General features: G+C 39.3%; 1 protein-coding gene across 1 annotated transcript in view; it reads right to left on the reverse strand.

The window, feature by feature from the left end:
- Positions 1-4,333: 4,333 nt before the first annotated feature.
- Positions 4,334-24,394, reverse strand: part of LOC103820122 (cadherin-6) — a 102,809-nt gene continuing 82,748 nt past the window's right edge. The window contains exons 8-12 of the mRNA XM_009094783.4: positions 21,031-21,167; positions 16,455-16,576; positions 15,537-15,654; positions 15,198-15,449; positions 4,334-11,417 (exon numbers count right to left, since the gene is read on the reverse strand). Of these exons, the coding sequence (XP_009093031.2) occupies positions 10,927-11,417; positions 15,198-15,449; positions 15,537-15,654; positions 16,455-16,576; positions 21,031-21,167 (1,120 nt within the window). The 3' untranslated portion in view covers positions 4,334-10,926. The remainder of the gene's footprint in view (positions 11,418-15,197; positions 15,450-15,536; positions 15,655-16,454; positions 16,577-21,030; positions 21,168-24,394) is intronic.

Genomic DNA, 24,394 nt, shown 5'->3' on the forward strand with positions numbered 1-24,394 from the left:
GTATATTTTTGACTTTTCCTTGTTTCTCAAAAACAACTGTAGAAATTATTTAGAGAAATGTTGACAAAACCAGAAAACAACAAAATCAAAATAGCATCATAATCAATATCTCTGAACAGGCAATCTTGGCAAGGGGAAAACTCATCATTGAATGGGATGCTGGCAGATGCTGCAGGTAGGCAAGAATATTACAACTTCATGGCCTAAATGTTTGGCCCATTCATCCTGTGCAAGTAAATATTATAACATATGGAATAATTTCTACACATTTCTTAGACTAGTATCCAGTGTGTGCATATAAGGTGGATGCCACTCAAAAAGGTGATGACATCCCTGGGGAGCCAAATTGATTGGTTTTAATCTGTTGTCTTCACAGATGTGTAAAAAAGGATATGTCTGGTGTGCATTTGACACTGGAACATAAAAATGGGCAAGCAAGAGAGTGAAGGCCGTGTGAAGAGCCATGGCTCACCAAGCCATAACTCATAGCAGGAGCAGGTGGCTTGGCCCTCTTGTCTCTGGATGACTTTTCTCTTTAGGTTGTTTGTCTTTGGCAGCAGTCGTTGAGTCGATGTCTGTTTGAACACGAGTTATAAAATCTGGGAGCAGTGTGAGGAGGAGGAGGAGGCAGAGAGAACCTGGCTCTCTACTCCAACAGTTCAAAAAAGCTGGGCCATCACAATGCCCAGCAGTGGCACAACAAAGATGCACCTGACTCCATTTTTTCTCTGACAGCTCCACCTTGGTATGTGGGGATAAAAGCAGAAAAGCAGTGCCAGGCTGAGGGATGCTCCCTCTGGGAGCTTGCAGAGAACAGACTGAGGGGAATGCTGTGTCAGAGACCAAGCCAGTCAGACCCACACTGTCTCCTTACATTCCTGTACCAGTTTACTCACTTTTTGCTTACCAGAGCTCTTTTATTCAGTCCTGTCTTCAATGTTTTGTTACCAAAGTTTAGGTTTGTTCTTCGGGGGCATTTTTGGGTTTATTTTATTAGAGGAGGTTTGAGAGTTTGTTTGTTCTAATAAGCTGGAGCTGTAATTGGGAAATGGGTTAAGCTTGCTTCCAATTAAGATAATTGACATGAAATACCCAATTGCACTCTGAGAGAGAGAGAAATAAGTTCCCCAGCTGAGCTGTAGAAGAGAGCAGCTTTGCTAACAATGAAGGTAGAAGCAGATGTTTAGAAAAACATGTAAAAGCAATCAGGAGGGGATTTATACATTTGGTTATTAATTAAGATGCATGCATGAGCAGCCAGCCAGCCGAAGTTCTGAGTTAAGAAAGGCAAAATTCCAACAAGGGGTACAGGGAAAGCTGTATTTAGAAGATTCCTGGAGTTTTAGGGGGTTTTTGTTTGACTGGGGGTGGGGAAGACGTTGTCTTGGTTTTTTTGGGTTTTGGGTGTTTGTTTGTTTTTTCCTTCTGGAAGAAAGGAACAGCCCCAAAGGTTTTTGGAATTTTCAGGCTAGCAAGTCCCCTTGCATACAGTCTTCCTGTGTCTGTTCTCTTGATCATGAGAAGTTTGTTTCTCTTTTGTTTAAATAAAGTAGGATATAATTATAAGGTCCTATAAGGTCCTACCAGGCAATAAGTGTCTCCCCAACTGGTAAAAATATAAATGGTTTTGTGCACTCTGTGGTTTGCCAAGGTCAAAAAATGTGTAATGAATGTGAAAGCAATTAGAAGTGAAAGCAATTAGAAATAGTGAGTGACTGAGGATTCTGATGATGATCATGTTTGCTTCTGTGTGGGTAATAAAGGGAGTGGAATCAGCCTTTCTGATTTGAGGGACAGAGGTGCTTGAGAATCTGATGTGGAGATAGCTGCTGAAAAACTGCTGTTGTAGCAGTCAGTTTGGAGAAAAACACAGAGGGTATTTGCTAGTAACTGTCTGTACTACAATCAGGGAAAGATGTACTAGTGTTGGCAAGAAAGAGGAAAAGCTTCTAAGATTTTGGATAAGAATATGTTTTTGTTTTTTTTTTTAATTTGTGCCTTATCCAACAAACTCAAATTTAGTTTACAGCATAAAGGAATGTTATATGGAAGTAAGATTGGAAGAATCAACATGAATTCACTTGGCTGCTTATTTAAGTGATCTTTCCTGCAATTTTTATTCAAGAACTGAAGCATCTTATATGTTTGCTCAACAATTAAAGCATCTTTATGTTTGCTCATCTCTTGTTTGAGCTGTCCTTGAAATTCATGGAATCACAGAATAGCTTGGATTGGAAAGGACCCTAAAGATCACCTAGTTCCAATCCCCTTGCCATAGGCAGGGAGGACACCTTCCATGAGACCAAGTTCTCAGAGCTCCATCCAGCCTGGCCTTGAACACTTCCAGGGAGGGGCATCACAACTTCTCTGGGACACTGGTGCCAGTCCCCCACCACCCTCACTGTAAAGAATTTCTTCCTAACATCTAACCTAAACCTACTTTCTTTCAGTTTGAAGCCATTACCACTTGTCCTGTCACCACCTGCTCTTGTAAAAAATAATTTTCCATCTTTCCTGTCCTTCCAGCTCCCTTCAGGTACTGGAAGGCAGCAATTAGGTCATGTCTTCTCTGCTCCAGGCTGAACAATCCCAATTCTCTCAGCCTGTCCTCCCAGGAAAGAAAGTTCATCCCTCTGGTCATCTTGGTGTCCCTTCTCTGAACTCACTCCAACAGGCCAATGTCCTTTCTGTGCTGGGGATCCCAGAGCTGAATGCAGCACTCCAGATGGGGTCCCACAAGACTGAAACAGAGAGGCAGAGGAGGAGGAGACAAATTCAACAAGAACTTTAATAGAGTAAAAGGCTGTTGGCTTTAATGGCTTGTCTAGATGATTTATCTCTGTGATGACTTCGGTAGTATTGATGAAAGACGAATATTTGCAGAAGGCTGTGGTTAGTGCATTGCTTATTGTTTGGGGGGGAGTAACTTTATATAGATAAACCTGGTAAATTAATGTTGGAAAACCAAATACATTTTTTTTCTGGCTGAAATGCTACCCTTTAGTTGAATTTTCTTTATGACTGAAGTGGTCTTTGATATAGTAAATCAAATGAGACAAGAAATATGACAGATTCCCCTATCATGTAGATAAAAGTGGTTCTGCTCTCAGCCCGTGTGGAAGGTTGCAGAGTCTGGACCACCTTTCAGCAGGTGGACAACCAGGATCTCTTCTGCGGTTATTGCCATTATTTAGAAGATGAAAAGCTCTATCTGATGTTTTGTGAATCCTGTAGGGCTGCTCTGATGCACAAAGGAACAGAGATGGGGTCACTGCAGCCTCTCTGTGCTTGCACCTGCACGTGTGTGGGTGTGCCCCTGCTGAAGGGAGTAGGTGGGCAGTAGATGCATCCTCCTGTACAGTGCCATGCTCAGTTTCCCCGGTTTGGTGTTTACACAATGAGGTAAACAAAAAACTGTGTAGACTTTTGTATTTATATCCTTGTAATCTCCAATTGTTTTTAAAAGCTGGGGTTTTTTGGCCACTCATACAGAGGTTTTCTTCTGGAGCTTCACCAAAATTGCAGGTGGATATTTGGGCTATATCACTTCAGAACTTAGTCCTTTCATAAACCCTGTGTGGGTTTCAGTGCTAAACTGTTTGATTTTGTGGTTCACTCTAATGCTTTTAATGAAATATTACTTTGCTGTGACCTTTCCCATTCTTTCTTTGTCCTTGTCCTTTAAATATGATGGAATTTCTGGAGATATAGACAGCTCTTTTATTAAGGGAGTATTAAAATGAAGAATTTTCTCAGGAGGTTGTTCTTCTTATGTAAAAAGATACTGCAAATGACATTTGGACTCTCCATAACTGCAGTGAGACTAATTATTTTTTTAATCTCACATGATGAAAGACAAATAACCGAACAGTGCTATTATAAATTATGTGATCTTTATATGCTTAAATAAAGGCATTTTGCACACTTTACCTTGACAAAGCTTCTGCTGCCCCCCTGGGAAACCTTGGCTAGTCAAAATTAGGCTTGTGATCACAGACTAATATCCTCCTTGTGGATGATTCCTTCTGGAATTACACCACTGTTGGGGGGCCTCAATGATCACAGAATAGTGATCCTACTGCTTTTATAGCATGGTGCACACCAGACACTTAAGAATGGAATTTCAAAGACCGAGTCAATTTCGCCCTTTGTCTTAAAGTGATTGGAGAATCTTTTCAAAGGTTTATCATTATGATAGTGTTGTAAATACATAGCATTGATTGAGAGAATTAGAAAAAAAAAACAAGTTAGAAAAAACAATTTATTAAGTAATATCATATAAATAACTTGTTACAAAAATCAATTTGCAAAAAGGCAAATTCACTCTGTCTGTGAGAAATTGTTGTTTAAATTGGTTTCTCATCAAATCCTTAAATTTCATTTCCCCCTGCCCTCCCCAACCCCAGAAAAAGAAGCCAGTACAGTGAACAGGAAATATAAGGGAGAGAGTGCACACTTTCCATTTGACAAAAACAAATTGCCCATCCACGCTGCAGAAAAGATAATCATTCCAGCATGGGTCCCTCTGCAACACAGGGAAGTTCAAGGTGTAAACCTCTTGGGTGACAGAACTGTTACCCACAAATGTCTCATTGCTCTCTGCTGAGCAATGACAGATCCATCCAATGCTGAGGCTCCCTTGGCACAACCAGGGGATGACATCATGAGAGACTGTGGCTCGAGCATGCCAGCAAGTAAATCTTCCCAGGTGGAGGCATCATTTTCAATTTATGCTTGGAAGTATTTTTAATTAAAAAAAAATCAATACCAAAAAGCATTTATTTTAAAGGGTTTAAAAAAAAATCACAAATCGCAATAGGAGTTTGCCAGATTGATTTCGCTCAGTAACACAGTTAAGATGCACATAGCATTTATTATAAGGCCTTTCTTTAAAGTTTAATTTTTTCAAAGCAATGAAAGTAATCACAGAATTAAAACAGTACAGTGATTCTGAAGAGAATTTTATATGTCAAAATCCAGAATGATTTTGTGTTTGCAGTGTTCTTTCTTTGTTGTGTTCACCTGAATACTTAATAGTTCTATAAGTTTGTATCTTTAATAAACACTAAGGTAATAGATCATAGAAAACTAAAAGCTTATAGAAAGTGTCTCCAAGTATATTTACATAAATAGTGCAGTCTCATAGGAAAAGTCAAAAGCCCATGGGAATGGAAAGGATTTCTCTATATGCTGGACTTATGCCTTATTTGTCAAATCGACTTTGTGGTAGGAGAAATTTAAACATAGCAGCTCCTTTTCATTTTTTTTCTTCTTTTTTTTTTTCTTCTTTTAAAATTTATTTTTAAAGAAAGCCAAAGATACATGAAGATAAAAGGATAAGGGCAGGTTCTGTAAAAACTCCTCTGAAATCCAGTAACTCAACGCACAAGATGATAGCTTTGTGGTTTTTAAGTGCCATGGGCCTGCCTTGCATATGACTGACTACCTCCCCTCACCCCCCCAAGCAATTCACCTCCTGCTCTTCTTGAAATGTTCAGTTCTTTGACACCTGTACTTCCTACAACCCCAGCCACAGCTCTTGGATACCTGCTGCTGAATTTTATGAACTGTTCGGAAAACTGTTTTAGTGTATGACAAACACAGGTTTGGGCTCAAAAGTGTAATATTGCAAAATGATGGGCAGGATCAAGATTGTTTCAGCTGGCTTAAATAAAACTGCTGAGGGCAGAGACTGGTATTAAAGCATTGTGTTAGAGTTCTGTGTTTTTCTCTCTTTCTGGAGCAATGCATGAGTCTGTAGACATTAAATATGCTTTTGTTCCTCTTTAAGTACAGATACAATCTCTGAGAAAAGAACTCTTTATAAAGACTGAACTGAAAGCAAAAAATATTGTGGCTTTGACGTTTATTGGATGAGGCTGCTGTTTCAGAGGTGTAGATGGGTTGGAAAAATCCTGCCTTTCACAGCTTATGACATTTCATACTCACTGGAAGCAGCATAATGACTGTTACTTTGTCAGCTCTCATTTGATGAGGCAGCTCAGACTGCAGAGTTAATTGAAATGCAAATGGGCAGGGCATGGCAGCATCCATTTGAGACAGTGGTCTTCTGAACACTTCAACGCTTCTCATAGCCAAAGAAAACATGGAGAGACCTTTCTAGAGATGGTGGCAGGTAGATTAACACAGTGGTGCTTGCAGAGAGTTACCTGCTCAAAACCACTGTCAGGAATCACCCTGCAGAAGACCACCAAGATAGTTCTGCTGCAGCAATTTAACATGTGCCTTTCTTTCTGAGAGATCTACGTGGAAACAGCCTGGATTTAAGTTGCTTGGTGTAAAAGCAATGTCCTTCTCCCTATCCAGGCAGATCTCCCTCTGGTGTGTCAGGAAACCTGAAAATGTTGGAAATCCACTGCTCATTCTGCTCAACATGGATAATTCTGATTTTCAAACTGTACATGTGCAGACATACATTTCTAAAGCCACTTCTCTCTGTTATACTTCTCTATGACTGTTCTGGGTTTATGGTACTGCAGATACTCATTCCCTTAGTTTTGTGGGATTTTTTTTCTTGTTTTGTTTTTGCAACAGATAAATGGGAAAGCTGTAACTTGTAATGTAGACTGCTACTTCCTAAAGTGTATTATTTGAAGTTGTCTCTTCCATTCACGTTTAACAGTGAAGAAACACCTGAAGCAAGACCAGACAAATGTGTTTCTTAGGAAAAATTTAGAAAATATTTCTGCTGGTACAGGCGACATATTCTTCTACTACCTATCTTTTCCAGCACAGATATAACTGAAAAATACTGAGAATTTGGTTTTCTCATGGTTAGACACAATTCCATCTCTCTCAGGTTTGAGAACACATCTCAGTCTCGTGATACTGCTGGTAGAGCCTTGTACAGAGCTCTCTGCAAGTCTTTGCCTCAGCTCTCTTCCAAGCATAGAGGGATACTTGTATAGCTGTCCTGAAACAGCTGCAGTGGAGGCATGGGCTGCTGTGTCTCCCTAAACTGGTGTTGCTGTGGGATAGAATTGGGTTTAACCTGAAGTAGCTCTCCTGGGGTAAAAAAACACACCAGCGAACACAAACCAAAAACAACTCCCCACCAGTTTTCTGGGGTAAAGTGACTCTCTTGGGAGTTGGGATGAAATAGTTACTGTAGAAACCTTATTCCATTTCAAGTGTAGAGATGTTATTGTTCTGCAGTAGCATGGCTGGCATAGCCTACCAAGTCCCTGTTTCATGTTGACTCCACTGAATTCCTTGGCATCTTTTAATATGTTTCTTATTGTTAGGCCAGATGCTTTCCCAAATTGAAAGCCAACTGCATTTTCGTCTCTCTACCAGGTTTAGCTAAACTGCCTAATAATATTTCCTCTTCTGAAGTAGGTGTGGTTGTAAGAGGGGCAGGCTTAAAACAGCCTTGAAAGCCACTTCATAGCCCATAGTCCAATAACTAGTTATCTACAAATGACAATTGTAGCACTGTGTGAAAGCATTGTTAAATACTCATTTCTATCATCTAGCACGCCACCATGCAACAAAGTGCAAAGAAATACTACTGCAAAGGTTTGTATTCACTGCAATATGGCACTTTCAATATTTAGAATGCAGTACTGATTTTATAAATTGCACTTTGTGGTACTGCCAAGCAAGAAGAAAAGAAAGAATTGAAGCCTCCTTGCTGTTTGAGAGATGCTAAATCCATTTAATTTGCAGGAAAAAAATAGACCTTAAAACCCAGATGCATAAATAATAATTTGGATGCAAGTTTGCCTCAAATTTTCTTAGAAGAATGCATTTGCTATTCAGGCACCATATTTGTGGTGACATAACATAATTTTATATCTATAATATATTTACATAACAGGCACGAGTAGCCACTCTCTATTATTTACTGTGTCACTCAATGGACAAGATAAAACCAGCTCTGAATTAAAAGGAAAAAAACCCAAAACCAACCAAAAACTTGCGCTTGGAATGCTACTAACAATCACTAAATCACTGTACAAACATAGGAAAATAGTTACAAGGAGTTGACTGGTCCTGCTGTCTCATTATCCCACCCAAGAAGTGACTAATGCAGGCTGCTGACTTGCAGAGTGGCCCAGCCCCTGCAGGGCACCAGGGCTGTCTTCAGCCAAGCGCCATTGGCTCCCTCTTCCCAGTGAGCTGGAGGTGGCTTGCAGGGCTGAACAGCATCACAGCCACCTCTGCCATCCCCTCCACACACCAATCTGTTTCCTCGAGGCTAAAGGAAGGGAAGGGACAGTCACTGGCTCACTTTGGGCATCCAGCTGGATTCTGAGCTTGGGGCTATTTGCTGGAGGCAACCCCAGAGTGAAGGATGAGGGACGGATGTGTTAGAAAGCCACTGGGGAGAGCCCCTGGAGGGATGTGCTGGCCCCACTGACACTGTGCGAGGGGAGCTGTGAGGGATCTGGGGCAGGTGGTGCTAAGCATCTGCTGCTCCTCCACATGTCTGAAATCCAGATGGTCTCTCCTGTCTGCCAGAGCCAGCTTTTGGACAGATTGCTTCCTAGAAGTTCCAATTCAAGGAAGCCATGAAGAGCTAGGCTTGTAGCATTGTAAATTACTTAGGGGCCCTAAGAGGCCATAATAAGGCTCAAGCCGTGCCATTGCCATTATGATGGGTGCAACAGCTCAGCACCCCAGCAAGTGATGGAGTAGGGAACCATATTCTGTTGGACTTAAACACTCTGAGAGGCTTCCACCAGGGAGGCCTAGGGCTCTGGACCCTTGGCAACTCTGGGCTCCCCTGTGCTGAAAGCATCCAATCTTTAGTGCTGGGCATCTGCCAGCCATTAGCTGCTCTGCTCTACACCTACAGGTGTGCAGCACTCAATGAGGCCTTCCCTGCCCAGCCAGGGACAGCATGGCTGGCTCATCTTCTTCACTCTGAGCTGGACCACAAAATCTAAAATTCTGGTATTGTGGTTGTAAAAGTCTAATACTTGGGACTCCTACTGCTCTCCTTAACTCACAAGGAGTAATGAATTCCAGGGATAAATTTTTAATTGCCTTTAGTTTTCTGTTTATTAACCTTTTTCTCATCTCTCTTTATTTCTGGAGTAAATTGGAGCTGTTTAATTTTCAAAATTATTTACTTTAAATCTGGGGGAGGAGGAAAATAGATCCATTCCTGTAATTCTGGTATTAAATACTGTTCCATGAAATAAATTAGAATAGTTACACATGAGGTATTTTAAAAATAGTAATTCCTTCTTTCCTTGGCACAGTGCTATGGGCTGGTTCCCTAATATGGGACACAGGACGGCATTTAACTCCTGGAATTGGATATGCCCCATGGCAGAACCTTAGCGTTTTCTCCAGAGAGCCTCTCCTGGATGTCTGGGTTTGAAGAGCATCCACTACATGTTTGAAAAACCAACTGAAATACTGAGTGGTGTGCAAGCTATAAAGAAAACTGTTTTGGCCTAAGACTATGGCAACTTCCCCCACTCCACACCTGGACAAAAATTACTTAGCTTGGCAAACCGGAGAAACACACACACAGAAAATTGTGGTTAAAATTTTACCTTTAGTTGAAGTCTTTGACAACCCTGACTGAGTAGTTTACTTTAAAAAATGAGTTATAATTATAAACCCCCCTTTCAGGTCACTGGAATGACCATTATTTGTTCAGGGCTTGAGTCTGGAAGAAAACAAAAAAGCATGAAAAGTTACTTCCTCTGGCAGAATGCCAGTGTTTTCAATTTCTAAAGCATTTTCCAAATGTCTTACATAGTTCTTGCAACATCCTGATGAGGTAGGCATTATTTCCCCATTTTACAGATAGCAAAACTGGGCAGAGAGTCAGTCAGGAATCCACCCTGGACATCCAGGCAGAGAAGGTCAAGACATAAAAAAAACCACTTTCCTCCTCTGCAGTTGCTCCTTCTGCCCCAGAGGGTTGCAGTCACCTTGAGGTGACTCCTCCCCACCTGCACATGAAAACAGGCAGGAGTAGCTGGGTATGAACACCATGACTACAATGTCTCCAGGAGAGCGGCCATCACTGAACTGATGTGCAGGTGGAGACTGACTGGGGAAGTGCAAGCAATAGCCCAGTTATGATCTGTTCCTTCCTCCAAGTCATGACCTAATCTGGAGCTGGATTGGATGACTTTCCCTGCATCACAAAGCAAGCCTGGGTTAGAATGAGGAAACCATCTAAGAATTATATATTGGGGCTACTGACCACACACACGTGCACACACACACATCTCTCCAGCAATGCTAGGTCCAAAGAATATATACAGAGCAGTCAATGAATTATATATATGTGTGTGTTAGTATGATTCAGTGCAATGGGGAAATGGTGAGTTCTAGAGAAACACTCAGGTTTAAATGACCATTAAGCCTCTCTACCCTCCTCATGAGTAAAATGCGTGTTTGATGTTCTTTTCTCAGCTTACTCTACTTGTATAATAAACCTTCATTCCATTACCACTACTTTTGACTATAATACATAGGGTAAACTAGGGTACCTCATTACATTGGGATGTGCAATACACAATTGACAGAGCAGTCGTCTGAGCTGAATAGTCTGAATACAAGTAAAAAGCAAGTGAGCTTAAACAGTAATATACTCCAATTTACAATATAAGAAGAACAAGTAAAAATATTGCTCCCCATCTAATCCTTTTTTTTCCCCTCCACTACTGCTGTGCCTGTAAGATTGGCTTGGTAAACTGGATGCACTCAAAAATTAAGGATTTTGCCTCTTGGAAGCTCATAAAATGATACTAGAGAAAGTTTACTGATGGCTAACCCACACAGACTGCAGTCATTAGACAATTCATATGGGTAGAATAGAGAACCCTTTCAAAGAGCTGTGGAGAAACAGAAAGAAATAGCCACTTCACATATCCCAATGCTGTTTCTGGGAATGAGGAACAGAAAAAAGAAGAGGAAAAAAAAAAAGTCAACATATTAAGAGTCTTTGTCACTGTCCATTGAGCCATACATATCTGCCAGCTTTTTAAACCGAGGTCCCCAGTCACTGAGGTAATCGTAGTCCTGATCTCCGTCTGTAGTCACCGACTCCAAGGAGCTGAGGGACTCGGCCACAGAACCATTACCTTCGTACGCGTAGGTTGCTAATGAGTCATACGGGGGTGCTGTTGGATCTGTATCATTTTCCTTTAACCTTTGGTTAATGAAATCTCTGACATCCGTGTTATCTCGCGCCGTTGCAGTCCGCCGCGGCAGAAAAAGCGTTTCTGGCACAATGTCTCTGCGTAATTTATTATCATCTATGGCTTCGGGATTCCTCAGCGTGCCAATATCAAACGCCTGGGTGTCTTCCTCTCCGCCACCTTCATCGTTATAACTGACAATGTTGTCTCTGATGTCTTCTTTGGAAATTATCAAAGGCTCTTTTTTCCGCTGCCGTCTCAGTGCTGCAAACAGCACCACAGTAACTGCAAACAAAAACAACAGCGAAAGAGAAAGGGAAAGAAGGTTAATCCCCAACTCCATTAAAGCCCAGAAGAAATGCTGCGCCTCTGCTTGAGCTTGAAGGTTGAGAAGATGTTTTGAAAACCTGAAAATGTGCACATCAGATTTTCAAGCTGCACTTGCTCTGCCTGTGAGTTCCTTGGGAGATGAAATGGCATGGATGCACAGAAGAAAGGAGATACCAAGCTTGTAGGAAGCGAAGCAGAGCGTCTTTTTGCTGGTAGGCACTTTGCTACCCAGAGCCATATCCTAATTTTGTCACCTTGAGAACAGAACTAGTTTCATGATTTCTAGGAAGGAGGAAGCACTTTCTCCAGAATAAGTAACAGCAGATGTTATTTATGTTGAACCCCTTGGACAATGTGCAACTTCTGCTATGGACAAGGATGGTAGCTACTGGTCTTAGCAAAGCAGAATTTCAAGATGCTCCTGTGGGAATAAAGCTTGGAACATGGAGCAGATTTTCAGCCAGCACAAAATTTGAGTTTTATTAACTTCCCTGGAAGGTTTTTACAATGTACATTGCCTTGAAAACTGCACAAATTAAATAATGGACTGATGAGATACAATAAAAGTATTTTTTAATCTGACAAAGGCAGATTTCTAAAAGATATTTTATGCCTTTCATTGTTAAGTGTGTGTTTGCATACACACACTTTTCATTTATTTGGAGGGAAGGAATTTTTCCATGATTCTGATGCAAATTTTAATGGTTTTACTCAATAAAGATTTTCAGTAGTGACGGAGAAGTAGACACGGAGCGTGGAAACGGATATGGTCAACACTTTCCTGCAGAAGCTAGTTTCAGATTTCTTAGCTGGATTCTACATTAAGATGTAAATGGCTGAATATTGACAAATGAACAGTAGCAAGGAGCAGAGATGTATTTCTGCTGTCAGTGTTGCTTTGGTAGTCTGAGGTCTACAGTGCCCAGCGTTTCAGCTCTGCTGCTAAAACTCCAAGGAAGGACACATCTTGCTGTCTTTACAGTTTTTTCATAGCAAAGCAAAGCAGAAATGCCTAAACTCATTGATTTGAGATGATAAGGTGGATCACAATGATCCTTCATGTCAGCTTTGCTTCTAAATGGCGTGTGAGTCAAGCACAGTAACTGGTAAAGAATTTTTTTTCCAGTCCTTTCCTCAGTTGTAACCTTTTAAGGCAAACATCAAGGACTAAGGGTGTCCGCAGCCCAAAACTTAATTTCATTAAACCTTATAATTCTTGGTTTCCTTTGACAGACAAATTCTGGTGGGTTTTTCTTTTGGTCAGGGAAGGTGGTTGGTTTTTGTTTCTTTTTGTTTGTTTGTGTTGGTTGGATTTTGAGTGGGTTTTTTTCTGGTGTGGGTTTTTTTGTTTGATTTGGTTGCTTGGTTTTTAATAATGAGTTCCCCTTCAGGACTGCTTAGAGCAAAATACTGTCTGTAGGTGTGCCCAAGCATCTTGTAGATTGACTATGGAAAGTCACCATAAATACAGGAAAAAGTAGGAAAATGCTGTGTATTACCATAGGAATACTGTGAATAAGGAAGAACATCTGTAAATATGAGTTGAAAGGAAATGGATGGTGAAGTTGAAGGATTAGGAGAGGTGGTTCAGATTGCATTAGGACCTCAGCCTAATGATGAGAATTTACTCATGGTGTCAGAGAAGGGTCCTAGTTTGAGTGGTGCTTCTTCATGCTACTGTGCAAAAATGCAGAGAGAGATGATTGTCTTCCTCAAGAGCAAAAAGCTGTGGCACTGTGTGGAAGGACTGATGGAAGGTGTGTATGAAAGAAGAGAGATAACTAGAGACTATTTTGGGAACTTGAAAAACACAGTATCAGTTTGGAATGGGCTTCTGGGAACAGTGACTGGTAGAATGGTCTGAGAAAGCAAAGAATGATAGATTTTACATCAAAGAGTTGCTGAAGATCACATTACAAAAACAGTGTTACACAGAATATGCAAGGATGAGGCTTTGATAAATACATCACATGTCTGATGCGTGGATTTTACTGCTTTGTGCTGAACTTGCAGGAAAAAGACCCCATCACAAGCTACATGTTGAAGTATATCGCCTTTATTTGCATGTCTGTGTTCAGCAGTATCTGAAACCTCCTGATGAGATGATAAACTTACTCAAACTGCAAATAAACCTAGCAATTTACAGGCACTTTTTGTTGCTGCTAAACTTTGAGTTGTGGTTCTGGTCTGCCCAGAGTATTGTTTTTCACTCAGTAGTGGTTGCACATTCAAACCCTGCAACCAACCTGAAAATAGAAAATTATATAGCTGAGTTAATTGAAAATCTGCTTATGGTGCATGGTGGCATGAGCAGTAATTGACATAAAGTGCTGCTTAGCACACAGAATCAATTATTTTCGATTGACATAAAACAGGAAATCGTTTAATGTCAGATTGATATTAATGAGCACAGTTGTACTAACGAGTGCAAGACTACCTGCAGCATTACATTACTTTTTCTGGTAAGGAACTTAATACAAAGTGAGCTAAGCCCTTAGGGGCAATGATACCATGTTTTGAAAAATGAATTTAATGGTGAATTAAAGATCAGATTGTTATTGTGGGAATCTTTTCTGAAAATGGGATAAGGCTTATTTGAGCAAGCCATGACTACATTGTTAGAGTCTGAGAACCACAACCTCATCTTTGACTCATTAATGGAGAAGGAAATTTTGTTAAAAGAAAATATCAGGACGACTCTGCAGTGGTGAGAGAAGCATGTCCAAGGAAGGTAGGAGTATGGTAAAAAGAAGTAGAATTATGAAGGAAACATTTTGTTCCCTGCCTGACCCTACTGCTGTAAAATTGGTGTGACTCCCTCCATTTCTCCTGTCATCCTAATAACACCTCCCAGAGAGCAGCCTATGTTGTACTGTGCAGTTGTCCCCGGATGAATAATGGCTGAGTGACCAACTATCTCTGTTTCTGTTTGCAGTACAAGAGGGGTGGAACCTGGCAGCTATGTGAGAGATGTTGAAAACTGCCTATATATATATATATATATATATATATATATATATATATATATATATATATACACACATATATATATATATATATATATATATATATATATACACATATATATATATATATATATATATACACACATATATATATATACATATATGGTTGACCACCTGTAAGTGCCATAACCAGAGCTCTGCACATCCTCCACACTCAGGATCCAACCCCTTTCTAATGGTGGCTAAAATGGAGGACCCTGCCGTCTTTGAGAGAGTCCCTCAGTATCATTCAACATCCTTTTCCAACAGAATAAAAGCACTGAGACTTTTCTCTCCTCAGTTTAGAAATGGAAAGTTAATTCTTCAAAATTAAGTTATCTGCCTTCTTTCTATGGGCAACAGAAAGGGATGGACACCTGCAGAGGGTTATGAGTAATGTGTCTGGTCCTCCTCAGATACCAGTAAAGGATGGGATGGGATGGGATGGGATGGGATGAATGTCTCTCTACAGGTGTCTCTTTCCATTGAACAGAGGGAGTAGAGCCCAGCTGTACCCTCTCCCTCACCTATGGCTAACTTTTAGATAATTAAGGTTAGATTGGTTGTGCCCTATACACCCCGTCTGTAGCAGCCCTCAGAAGAAATACAATGATATATTCACAGGATAAGACAATGATGTCTTCACTTTTCCTTTGTACTAGTCTTGGAATAATCATTACAGCAATGCAAAATGACCATGAAAGGAACAAAATGTCCCTGAGCTACTTACCAAGTAATATAATGATGCAGAGAAGAATGGCAATAAGAGCCCCAGTGCTAAGACCAGTAGGATGAATCAAGGCTTCTGCATTACAGGACAGCCTCTTTCCCCGATGGTCACAAGCACACACTCGAATAGTCACTGTTTCAGTGCTGCTCTGGATGGGGTAATCATTGTCTGATATTACCACTGGCAGGAAGTAGGTACTTGTTTCATGCCGGTTATATCTGGTTTTTCGAGTGAAAATCCCTGCTGTGTTGTCTGGAAACACAAAGCATGCATTAAATCTTCATCTGAAGACTGAAAGCAAGGATAAGATAATAAAGAAAAGTCTTCCTAGAAATTCACCTCTGTTGTCCTGTAGTGTAAAGTTTGAGCTGCTGGCTGCCTCAGGAGCTAAGGAGAATGAAAACTGATGTCCATTGTAAGAGTCATCTTTATCAACAGCACTTAATGTTTGTATCAGCTGAAACAATAAGAACAAAATTATCTCCTAAGTCAGTGAACTTTATAATTATTTACATACTCTAAAAAAACCTGTAAAAGCAATCTTTTGTACTAATTTTTTTCTTCTGCTTCAAGGCAGATGATGTTGCTATGGTGAGCTCAAGAAGAGTCATCCACATGCTGCTTATGCTGTTTGGGGTCACCATACTATTATATCCTATACCATCAGGGAGTGACATAATGAATTTGAAAGCTGGCAGGAAAACCATGTTGATTTCACCAGAAGGCTTGGGTTAATGCCACTGCAGATGGGTAGGAAACCTTTGCATCTGACAAGGAATAGAGATGAAAGGTGAGACAGTCCAAGCTGAATTTATATTTATCTACCCAAATCTCATGTCACAGAAATTGTTTGGCTGAATCTTCCAGATCATCTGCAGCTTTGAACTACTTCACAATAGGAGTGGTAAACTGAGAGCTATCTAGAAGGATATAGTTGTATCACAGACATGACCTGTAACATTTACAGACATGAAACTGTTTTTGAAGGAGACACTGGAGGTGCCTGAATAAAGCAAAGGATGAAAGAATGAAAATAAATCAGGGGTAACAAGGTGCAGTACAGAAAATAACATTCCAAAACATACCATCATGTCAGCTGGAAGAATACTGAGTGAAATCAGACACTGTGCAGCCACTGTTTAATTTTGCAATTAAGTTTGATGCAATGCAAAGTACACCGCTTGATGAGGTAATGCAAGAGTAGCAGCAAAACTCATTTAATTTGGAATATTTTCTGAGTACAAGTGGGCAACACACCTGTTCTGCCTTTGCGTTTTCACAGACGAAGGTCTCGTAAAACATGGCAAACTCTGGAGCGTTGTCATTCACATCCAAGACCTTAATGAACACGGGGACACGGCTGCTTTGTTTGGGGTTGTCTGAAATGACAAAACCAGAATGGAGATTTTATTTAGCCCAGTTACTGACTCAGTGCAATGGAAGAAAAGGACAGACTTGGTAGCTCAATTCTTCTCACTCAGAGCACTTCACTTACATTCTGTTGATTTCTGGTGAGTGTGTTATGGGATGAATGTAGTATCATTACACTAATTCTGTGTAAATATAGAGTTATGACAGAGTAGGAGTCCAATTTATAAATTCCTTTGATCATTCCAAGTGTGATTATGAATGTATGTGTGATATATGTAAATATAATACTGGAACTAAATTAAATCTTTTTACTAGCCTGACTGATACTGTTTGGTGGCAGTGAAGTGTCTAGAACATATTCCCTTCCTTAGCTCTCTACCAGGAAGAGTCATGAGGATGAGATTGAGTGGGTTTTTTCTTCTCCACTTGTTAAATATAATACTTTGTGCCCTACAAATCTTGTGGCACAGTTCATTAAGCTACCATGGTAATCATTATTTTATAGAAATAGTAACTGCAGCTGTGATCACAGATGCTTTCTAACCTGTTGTGAATTGTTTTGTCTGATGTTCTAGAGTAAATACTGAAGTGTACCAGCTGAAAAACATGAACTCTATATAGAACCTGCAGATCCCCCTAGGTAAGCAATCTTTTTTTTAATCTATAAGGACTGCATAGGGCGAAGAGACTGAAATTGAAGTAATAGAATATTAATGACAATACTGTCATCTTTCTGGAAAAAATGAAAACATCTGGAAGCATACCATACTGTATAGACCATTCCTTTTTCTGCTGGGAGGAGACAGGCTTTAGTCAAAATGATACAGGGAATAAGGAAGAAAAGCAGTGGCAGTAACCTTGCCTAGGGCCATGCATGGTGAAATAGGCAAGATTCTGAGAAAAGTCACACCATAACAAGCAGTGACTCCTAAAATGTACAAGATCTGGTCCCAAAGAAATTTGTCATCACTAATTGAAAGAAATCCAAGAAACACTGCCACTGATCTGTCTCCTTTGTGCTGCATATCACACAATATCCACCTAGGATTATGTGGGTATGGGAATGTGAGAGGGAGAAATATGAGGAAAAGAGTGTGATTGAGGTAATTTATTTTAAAATAAATACCTTCCCCTCTCCTACATGAGGGTTCTTACTGAATTTCCTATGTTGATCTCCTACCCACGTTAACATGGTTTATCAATGCATTTTAACCTATCATTCAAGTGAAAAAATAGTACAATAAAATATAGCAGATCTGAGACTCTATATTCCTCTACAAGCATTCATTATAGTAGCTTGCTGGTTTTATTATTATATTTATTCATTATAGCAGCTTCTATTTATTCATTATAGTAGCTTGTTGACTTTAATAAAAGTCCTATTAATGTGTTTATCATCCTTTCAGAAATGTGAAAATGCCTTCTCCAAAACTGGCATTTCTTATTTGTATTACAGAGCTCAGTCATTTAGACAAAATATTGTGCTTTAAGGCTCCACAGTCCCATTGAAGTTAATATGATTCCATTAGGCATAAACCTCCTTCTAATATCAGCCATTGGGCTAAATTCATTCGATGTATAAAATAGCAGTTTATGTATAATATGGAGTGAGCTGAATTCTTTGCTAAAATACATCAATAAAAGAGTTGAATTTTTACAACAGGCAGAAATCAAAGGCATTCATTTGAAGTCACAGGACCATTGGCAAGACTATTTTGTAGGGCACACTTTGCAAACAAATACATTGAAATATATTGACAAACATGTTTCTTTTCCTCTAAAGAAGGAGAATTGTTTTCTTTCCTGCTTTTTAAACCTAAACATACATATTTTCATTTTACTTCTAGGTGCTTAAGGTTCTCACAATTTAAAATCATACTGTAATAAACAGAAGACTGATATAAACTCTAGGCTCTATGAATATATGCCTCTTCTCTGATTTAATGAAAACAAAATACATCTTAAAATATTTTTTTTTATATTTTGTGTCATCATCTTTCAAATTATTTGTGCAAATTAATTCATGTAGGTTCATTTGTTAGCATTATCCCTTAATTACTGCTGGGCTCTATCTCCATAGACTCAACAAACTGCTTAAATCTATTTCTTTGCATAGGGATATGTTTTCTGCTGAGCCAGCAATAAAACTATTACAGAGGTGGTTTTTTTCCAGAATACAGCCTCATAGTCCTGCCAGTGTTTGACTTACCCATAAGTGTTAAGTAGCAAATATTTAAAAACACTCTGGGAATTGTCTTTGGTAAATCAGCTGTAATTCTGCAGCTGTGGCTCACTAGCCCTGTGTCACCCATTTTAATGCCAGTTTGCTGTCTGGCAGTGGCAGATGTACTGACCTGGGATTTCACCAACTATTTATGTGCAGCAGTCACAGCATGATTGATTCTCTGGGCTGCTGAGCAATTGCAGCTCATACTGGTGGAAAAGGAAAACACTTAGAACTGGAGCAATCTACACTTACTGACAATTCTAGACAGAGGCAAAACAACTTCTGTATTTTTTTTTAACTGTAAAATCAAATCAAGAGCAGTCATCACTGAAAGGTGTTTCTCTTTATGACTTTATAATTATTTTTTTCCTATATCAAAGGGAGCACCCACCCATTTGAATGCATATCCTGCCTGTAACCTGACTAGATATTTTTGTAGATTACTTCAGTGAAATATACTTGGAGCTTGATGAGATAATGTCACTGAGAGTAATGAGTGTTTCTATGGAATTTAGTGGAATGGGACTTTAAGTAGCCTTGCTAGAAATTTCTGGGTTTGCCAGGAACAAGAGGCAGTGATACTTTCCAGTCTACTCTCTTGAGACTAAAATTAGTGAAGTGTCCTGGATCAGAAAAGTACATTTTAACAAAATAAAAAAAATGCCTTTGGAAGACATATACCCTAGTTATTCCAAATTTTGTCTCGGCTTAGTAAAGCACACTCTGGGAAGCAGGTTTGTTGCAGCCTGAAAGGATTCAGACCAAAGAGGAATGGTAATTAAGACAGAAGCCTGTGTCAGACACAAAAGGTTGAGAAGGTTTGGTGCAGTAGAAGGTCTGTGCTTAGAGGAGGAAGCAAGAAACCAAATGAGTACTTCCTATCGATGCTAAGCTCGTTTTTGGACAGTTTTCTATACTGCATGTTATTTCAGCCCAGCTGGGGTCAATACAAGTGTTCTTGCCATTGTCAATGCTAAATGTTCTTGCTATTCTTTCCTTTTTAGGCATTTATTTTTCCCTTCTGCTCTACCCAGGAGCTGCCTACAGTGTATAATTTTTGACCCTAGAACCCATCTTCAAGAACTTAACAGAAACACAGCCACGTGACTAACATTCAGTGCTCTGAAATCCCATACCTAGCATTAAAAGGTGCAAACTTTCATGACAGGGAGAAAATTATTAATGTCCTGTCATTCTTATAGGCTCATACCCACTACTCCTTCATATAACTCCATTTGCTTTCCTCAGTAACATTGTTTTACATAGGTTTTCAGTTTTAAAGAAGACTTACACAATAAAGAAAGTTGAGTTAAGTAATTTTGAGCTTTTTGCACTCTTCTCACTGTTAAGCAGGTAATTGAGTCATACCCACATACAAAAAAGAAAGTAGAGTTTACACAGTCTCAAAAAATCAAAAGCTTTTTAGCCTCTGGGTTACAGAGAGGCATTGTAACAGCCACAGAACTGGTGTTTATATTAAACAGTCACAGAACTGGTGTTTATATTAAACTTACCTACCATTCCACCATAAACATAGGCACTGTGACTCTGCAAAAGCAAAGAGAGTTGCATTCCCTGATATTCAAGCATGTGCTGTACTTACAGATGATGTATTAAAACAAAGCAGATTGTTTATTAGGGCCATCTTGAACACATGTCCTTTTCTTAGACCCCCTGGCAGCTTGACTTCTAAAATCAGCATGTCTAGTGTTATCACAAGATTACTACTTTGGAAAAATCCTAAACTAAGTGACAGACTGATTTGTAACTGCAGCTTGTAATTTCGAAAGATGTGCACAAAGTAAAAAACAGAGATGCACAAAATGTCTTAGATCTGGGCACCCAGCTCAGCCCCGCTACCTGAGCCTTATTTGAAAACAGCCAGCCTGAATGAGATGGAATTCAGCCAAGAAATGCAGTCTGGCTTTACATCACCTGTTTTGCTGCATACCAGTTTCAGAATTTAACAACCACATTCAAAAATGTAGAGTGGCTATAACTGATCAGAGAACACAGAACTGCCACCTTTTCTCCCTGCTCTGTTACCTCTTCATGAACTGTGTCCCTAATAAACACAAAACTGCCGACAACCTCTTGCAGAGTTACTGCTTCTTCATTAGTATTGAGTGGGCTATCCATAAACCTGACATGTGCCCAGCTGCGCTTTCCACACACTCAGCGAGAAGGCTAAATTCATTTCATCAGGGACAGGAGTCATATTTAGGTTTAACTTACTGATCTCTGCTGCTATTACTGTAATGTTGTGCCACAGCAGCGTTTCCCGGTCAAGGGGTTTCGAAGTGAATATCGAACCATTTCCTGAATTGATGTTGAATACTCTGTCCATATCAGTGTGACGATCTACAGAGTACCTGCAAACACAGAGAGAGGGGTTAGAGGAAGGCTTTCCTTTTAATTTCTATGTTCTAAAACCATTTTCTAAGACTAGACATCAAACAGCTAGCAAATGGGGTTTCCTTTTGTTTTCAGCACAGGCTTCAGAGTCTTTATGTATTCACACAAAGAGCTAGTTCTGAGCTGCTGGATAATGACACATTGGAGGTTTGATTTAGAAGGTGGAGTATTGTCACTGAATAAATGAATTGCTGTGGAATTTACATACCTCTGAGAATCATCAAAGCTTTGTTTTTAGTGAAAAATGTGAAGTCTGTGTCCTGAAAGATACGAAGTTTATTTTAAGGCTGAGTTGGCTTTTCCTTTATAAAACCCTCTTTTTATGGATTGATATCTCAACTGTTCCAAATCATTTCTGATACAAAATGTGACAGCTGGGGTGCATTTGTACTTTTCATTTCTCAGCATTTAAAAAGGTTGCCCTCCCAAGCCAAGTCAGCAGAGAACAGAGATTCATTATTCCACATATCACAAAAAGGTTTGTTGTAACTCATTAAAGCTAACATTCTCAGCCCTGCTTGATGGTACCTATATGTGAAAAGGAATGTTAACAAGCTCTGGATGAGCTCAGAGTCTAAATACAGATTCAAATTTTCAATCTGATCTTTTGCTTTTTCAGCTGAACTAAATCCAAGTTTAAAAGTAGAACTCTCCAATTCCCGGGAGAGAGCACTACCACCTTGATCCAAATGCTGTGACTTGGTTTCATCTCTCCTGAAGGGAAAATTCGTGCATAAATTATGGAGGTTTTTGACAGAAATATGCCTCTGATGTTGCCAAAGCAAGAATGCAATTGCATTATTCTGCTCTTGTTTCCAACCCAACTGTGTGCTCATGTGCAAGGCAGGACAGATCCTGAGGAAGCCCAGCGTGCTCCCTTGGTCTCCTTGCACGCCACATCGATGGAGACAAGGCAGCTACTGCTGTCCCTTGTGTCCACACAAGGCTAAAGACAACAGCTGAGCTGGTGAGCAGTCAGATGAAAACTGGGCCAGGAGAATGGCTGGCAAAGTTCATTGCCACCACAGAATTCAGGGGAAGGCAGAGGCTGAAGAAAAATTTCTCTCCCCTGCTCTGCCCTAGAAGCAGCTGCAAAACAGATCCTCCATTCTGCACAGATTTCCTAGTGCCTGTGCAGTGTCTCTTAAATTCTGAGGAACACCTTGCATGGAAAGAGGAATAGAAGAAACTATTTGAAATGTGGTTCTGCCAAAATTTTAAAACGAACTAACTTGTTAATTATCTTGTAACTTTATTCTTTGCAAATAAAATAATGCCTACAGCAAATTAGACTTATTAGGTCTTATGCCAAAATAAGAATTTAAGTGAAGCCTACCTTTCTAAACAAAACAATGGAAAGTATTAATTATTTGCACTAAACTGTTTTTCTTTTACCAAGGTAATTCCTAGGGAAGCACCCAAATGACATTCAAAGGTACCAGCACAAAAAGCTAACATATTTTGGTAGGGCTTGCATGGGCAAACGTTGCTAATTCAGGAGTTCAGATTTAGTTTTCATTCATTGCTGTCACTTCACTGACAGAAATGCAATTTTGGCTGCAGGAAGTCATCTGTGGTGTCACTAACTTCGTTCCTTTATGTAGCATTGTGGTGTTACCATCAGCTTAAAATTTGCTGCTTTGTCTAAATCTAAACAGCACGTGTGAAATTGTTGACTTGGCTGAAATGCTTAATGGGAATAAGTTTATACAAACTAGTCTGACTCTTTTATATTTTGACTAAGTATTTGATATGGTAAACATTTCACTTTAACTTTCATTCATTCAGGTTTTATATAATATTATGTTGGTATCTTGTGAATTCAATTATTTTCAGATATTCTGTAGCTCATTTCCACACCTTTCAGCTGAAATACTTTGGTATTTCCATTTTGCAGTTAAATCTAGATTCTGTATTCTTCTTCAAAATGAAATATCAGGATTTTCCACAGTTTAGCTGTTCCAGCTAACTGTAATACTATGTTTCAAACTCTTATTCAGCAAGACATTTAAATAAGCAACTGCCTTTAGGCATGAGCTGTCTCTTCATTGGGGGTTTTTGCTTCAATTTTACTTTCACTCCAGCTTCATATTTTGAATGCACTTAAAATATCTTACTGTCTTAGCACATTTTAATGCCTTGGTATATTGCAATCACTATCTTTGAAAGATTTTCCAAATTCAATCTGTGGCACAGTTTTTGGAAGGCAAAAAAAAGGTTCTGGACTTTTTCTAAGATTATCGGGGCTGTAACATTGAGGGCTTCTTTTTCAAGATATTAAGGATTTTAAAGTACAAGTATTTATAAAGCTATATGTATATTCAGTCATTTGAAAAGTGGAAATTCAAACTCATAAAAAAAAACCCATCAGAGACAGTTTCTTAATGGAATGTTAATTTTATTTCTTCATATCCCAAAGAAAATACATACAAGGTCAGTGCATTTAAAGTATATTCCAATTATACCATTAAATCTGCTCTAGAAGGATGATTTTAATAAGCTAGACTGTCACTTCTGTTTCTCAGTTTGCATAATCCAGTCTCTTTTGATCAAGGATTTTTAATTATCTTGAATTGGTGCTGATTCTGACTTCTGGATCACAACCTAGTAAGAATTAAGTAGACAATATCAAACTAATTTTTACATTTATTTAATGAAATTAAGGATGTGTATTTGTCAGACTTCAGGACTTCATCTCTTTCAAGCTCTGAGGAATTGACAAGCTAGGAAGTTAAAAAGTGTCTGTGCAGACTCCAGTCTCTCCTTGTACACAACAGGAAGAAGGGAAGGGTAAAAGAGAGAATCTAACACATGCAAATAGGTTGTCAGTAAAATACACAAACAAAATTTAGCCTTACATTTGTTTGCAGATCATTCTCATCTGGGGTACTTTAGTAAATCAAATCACAGCAGGAAGACAGTTCCAGTGACTGATGAACTTCATTATGCCTCTGAGGAGTTACTATAGCAAAAAAACTCAGCTAGCAATTTAAAAAGATCTGATGTACAATACAGCAGTGCCAGTTTCAGCATTGTTTTTTTTATCAGTATGCAGAGGTTCATATTATTTATGTGTAGCTCAAACACAAGTAGAATGCAAAACTTTTTTTTTGTAACACCTCTGGATCATAGAGTGCTACTTGGGAGCATCTTAATGTTACTACACTTGGATGCATATTCAAAT

The sequence above is a fragment of the Serinus canaria genome, chromosome 2, assembly GCF_022539315.1.
Source record: "Serinus canaria isolate serCan28SL12 chromosome 2, serCan2020, whole genome shotgun sequence".
Classification (NCBI taxonomy): Eukaryota; Metazoa; Chordata; class Aves; order Passeriformes; family Fringillidae; genus Serinus; species Serinus canaria.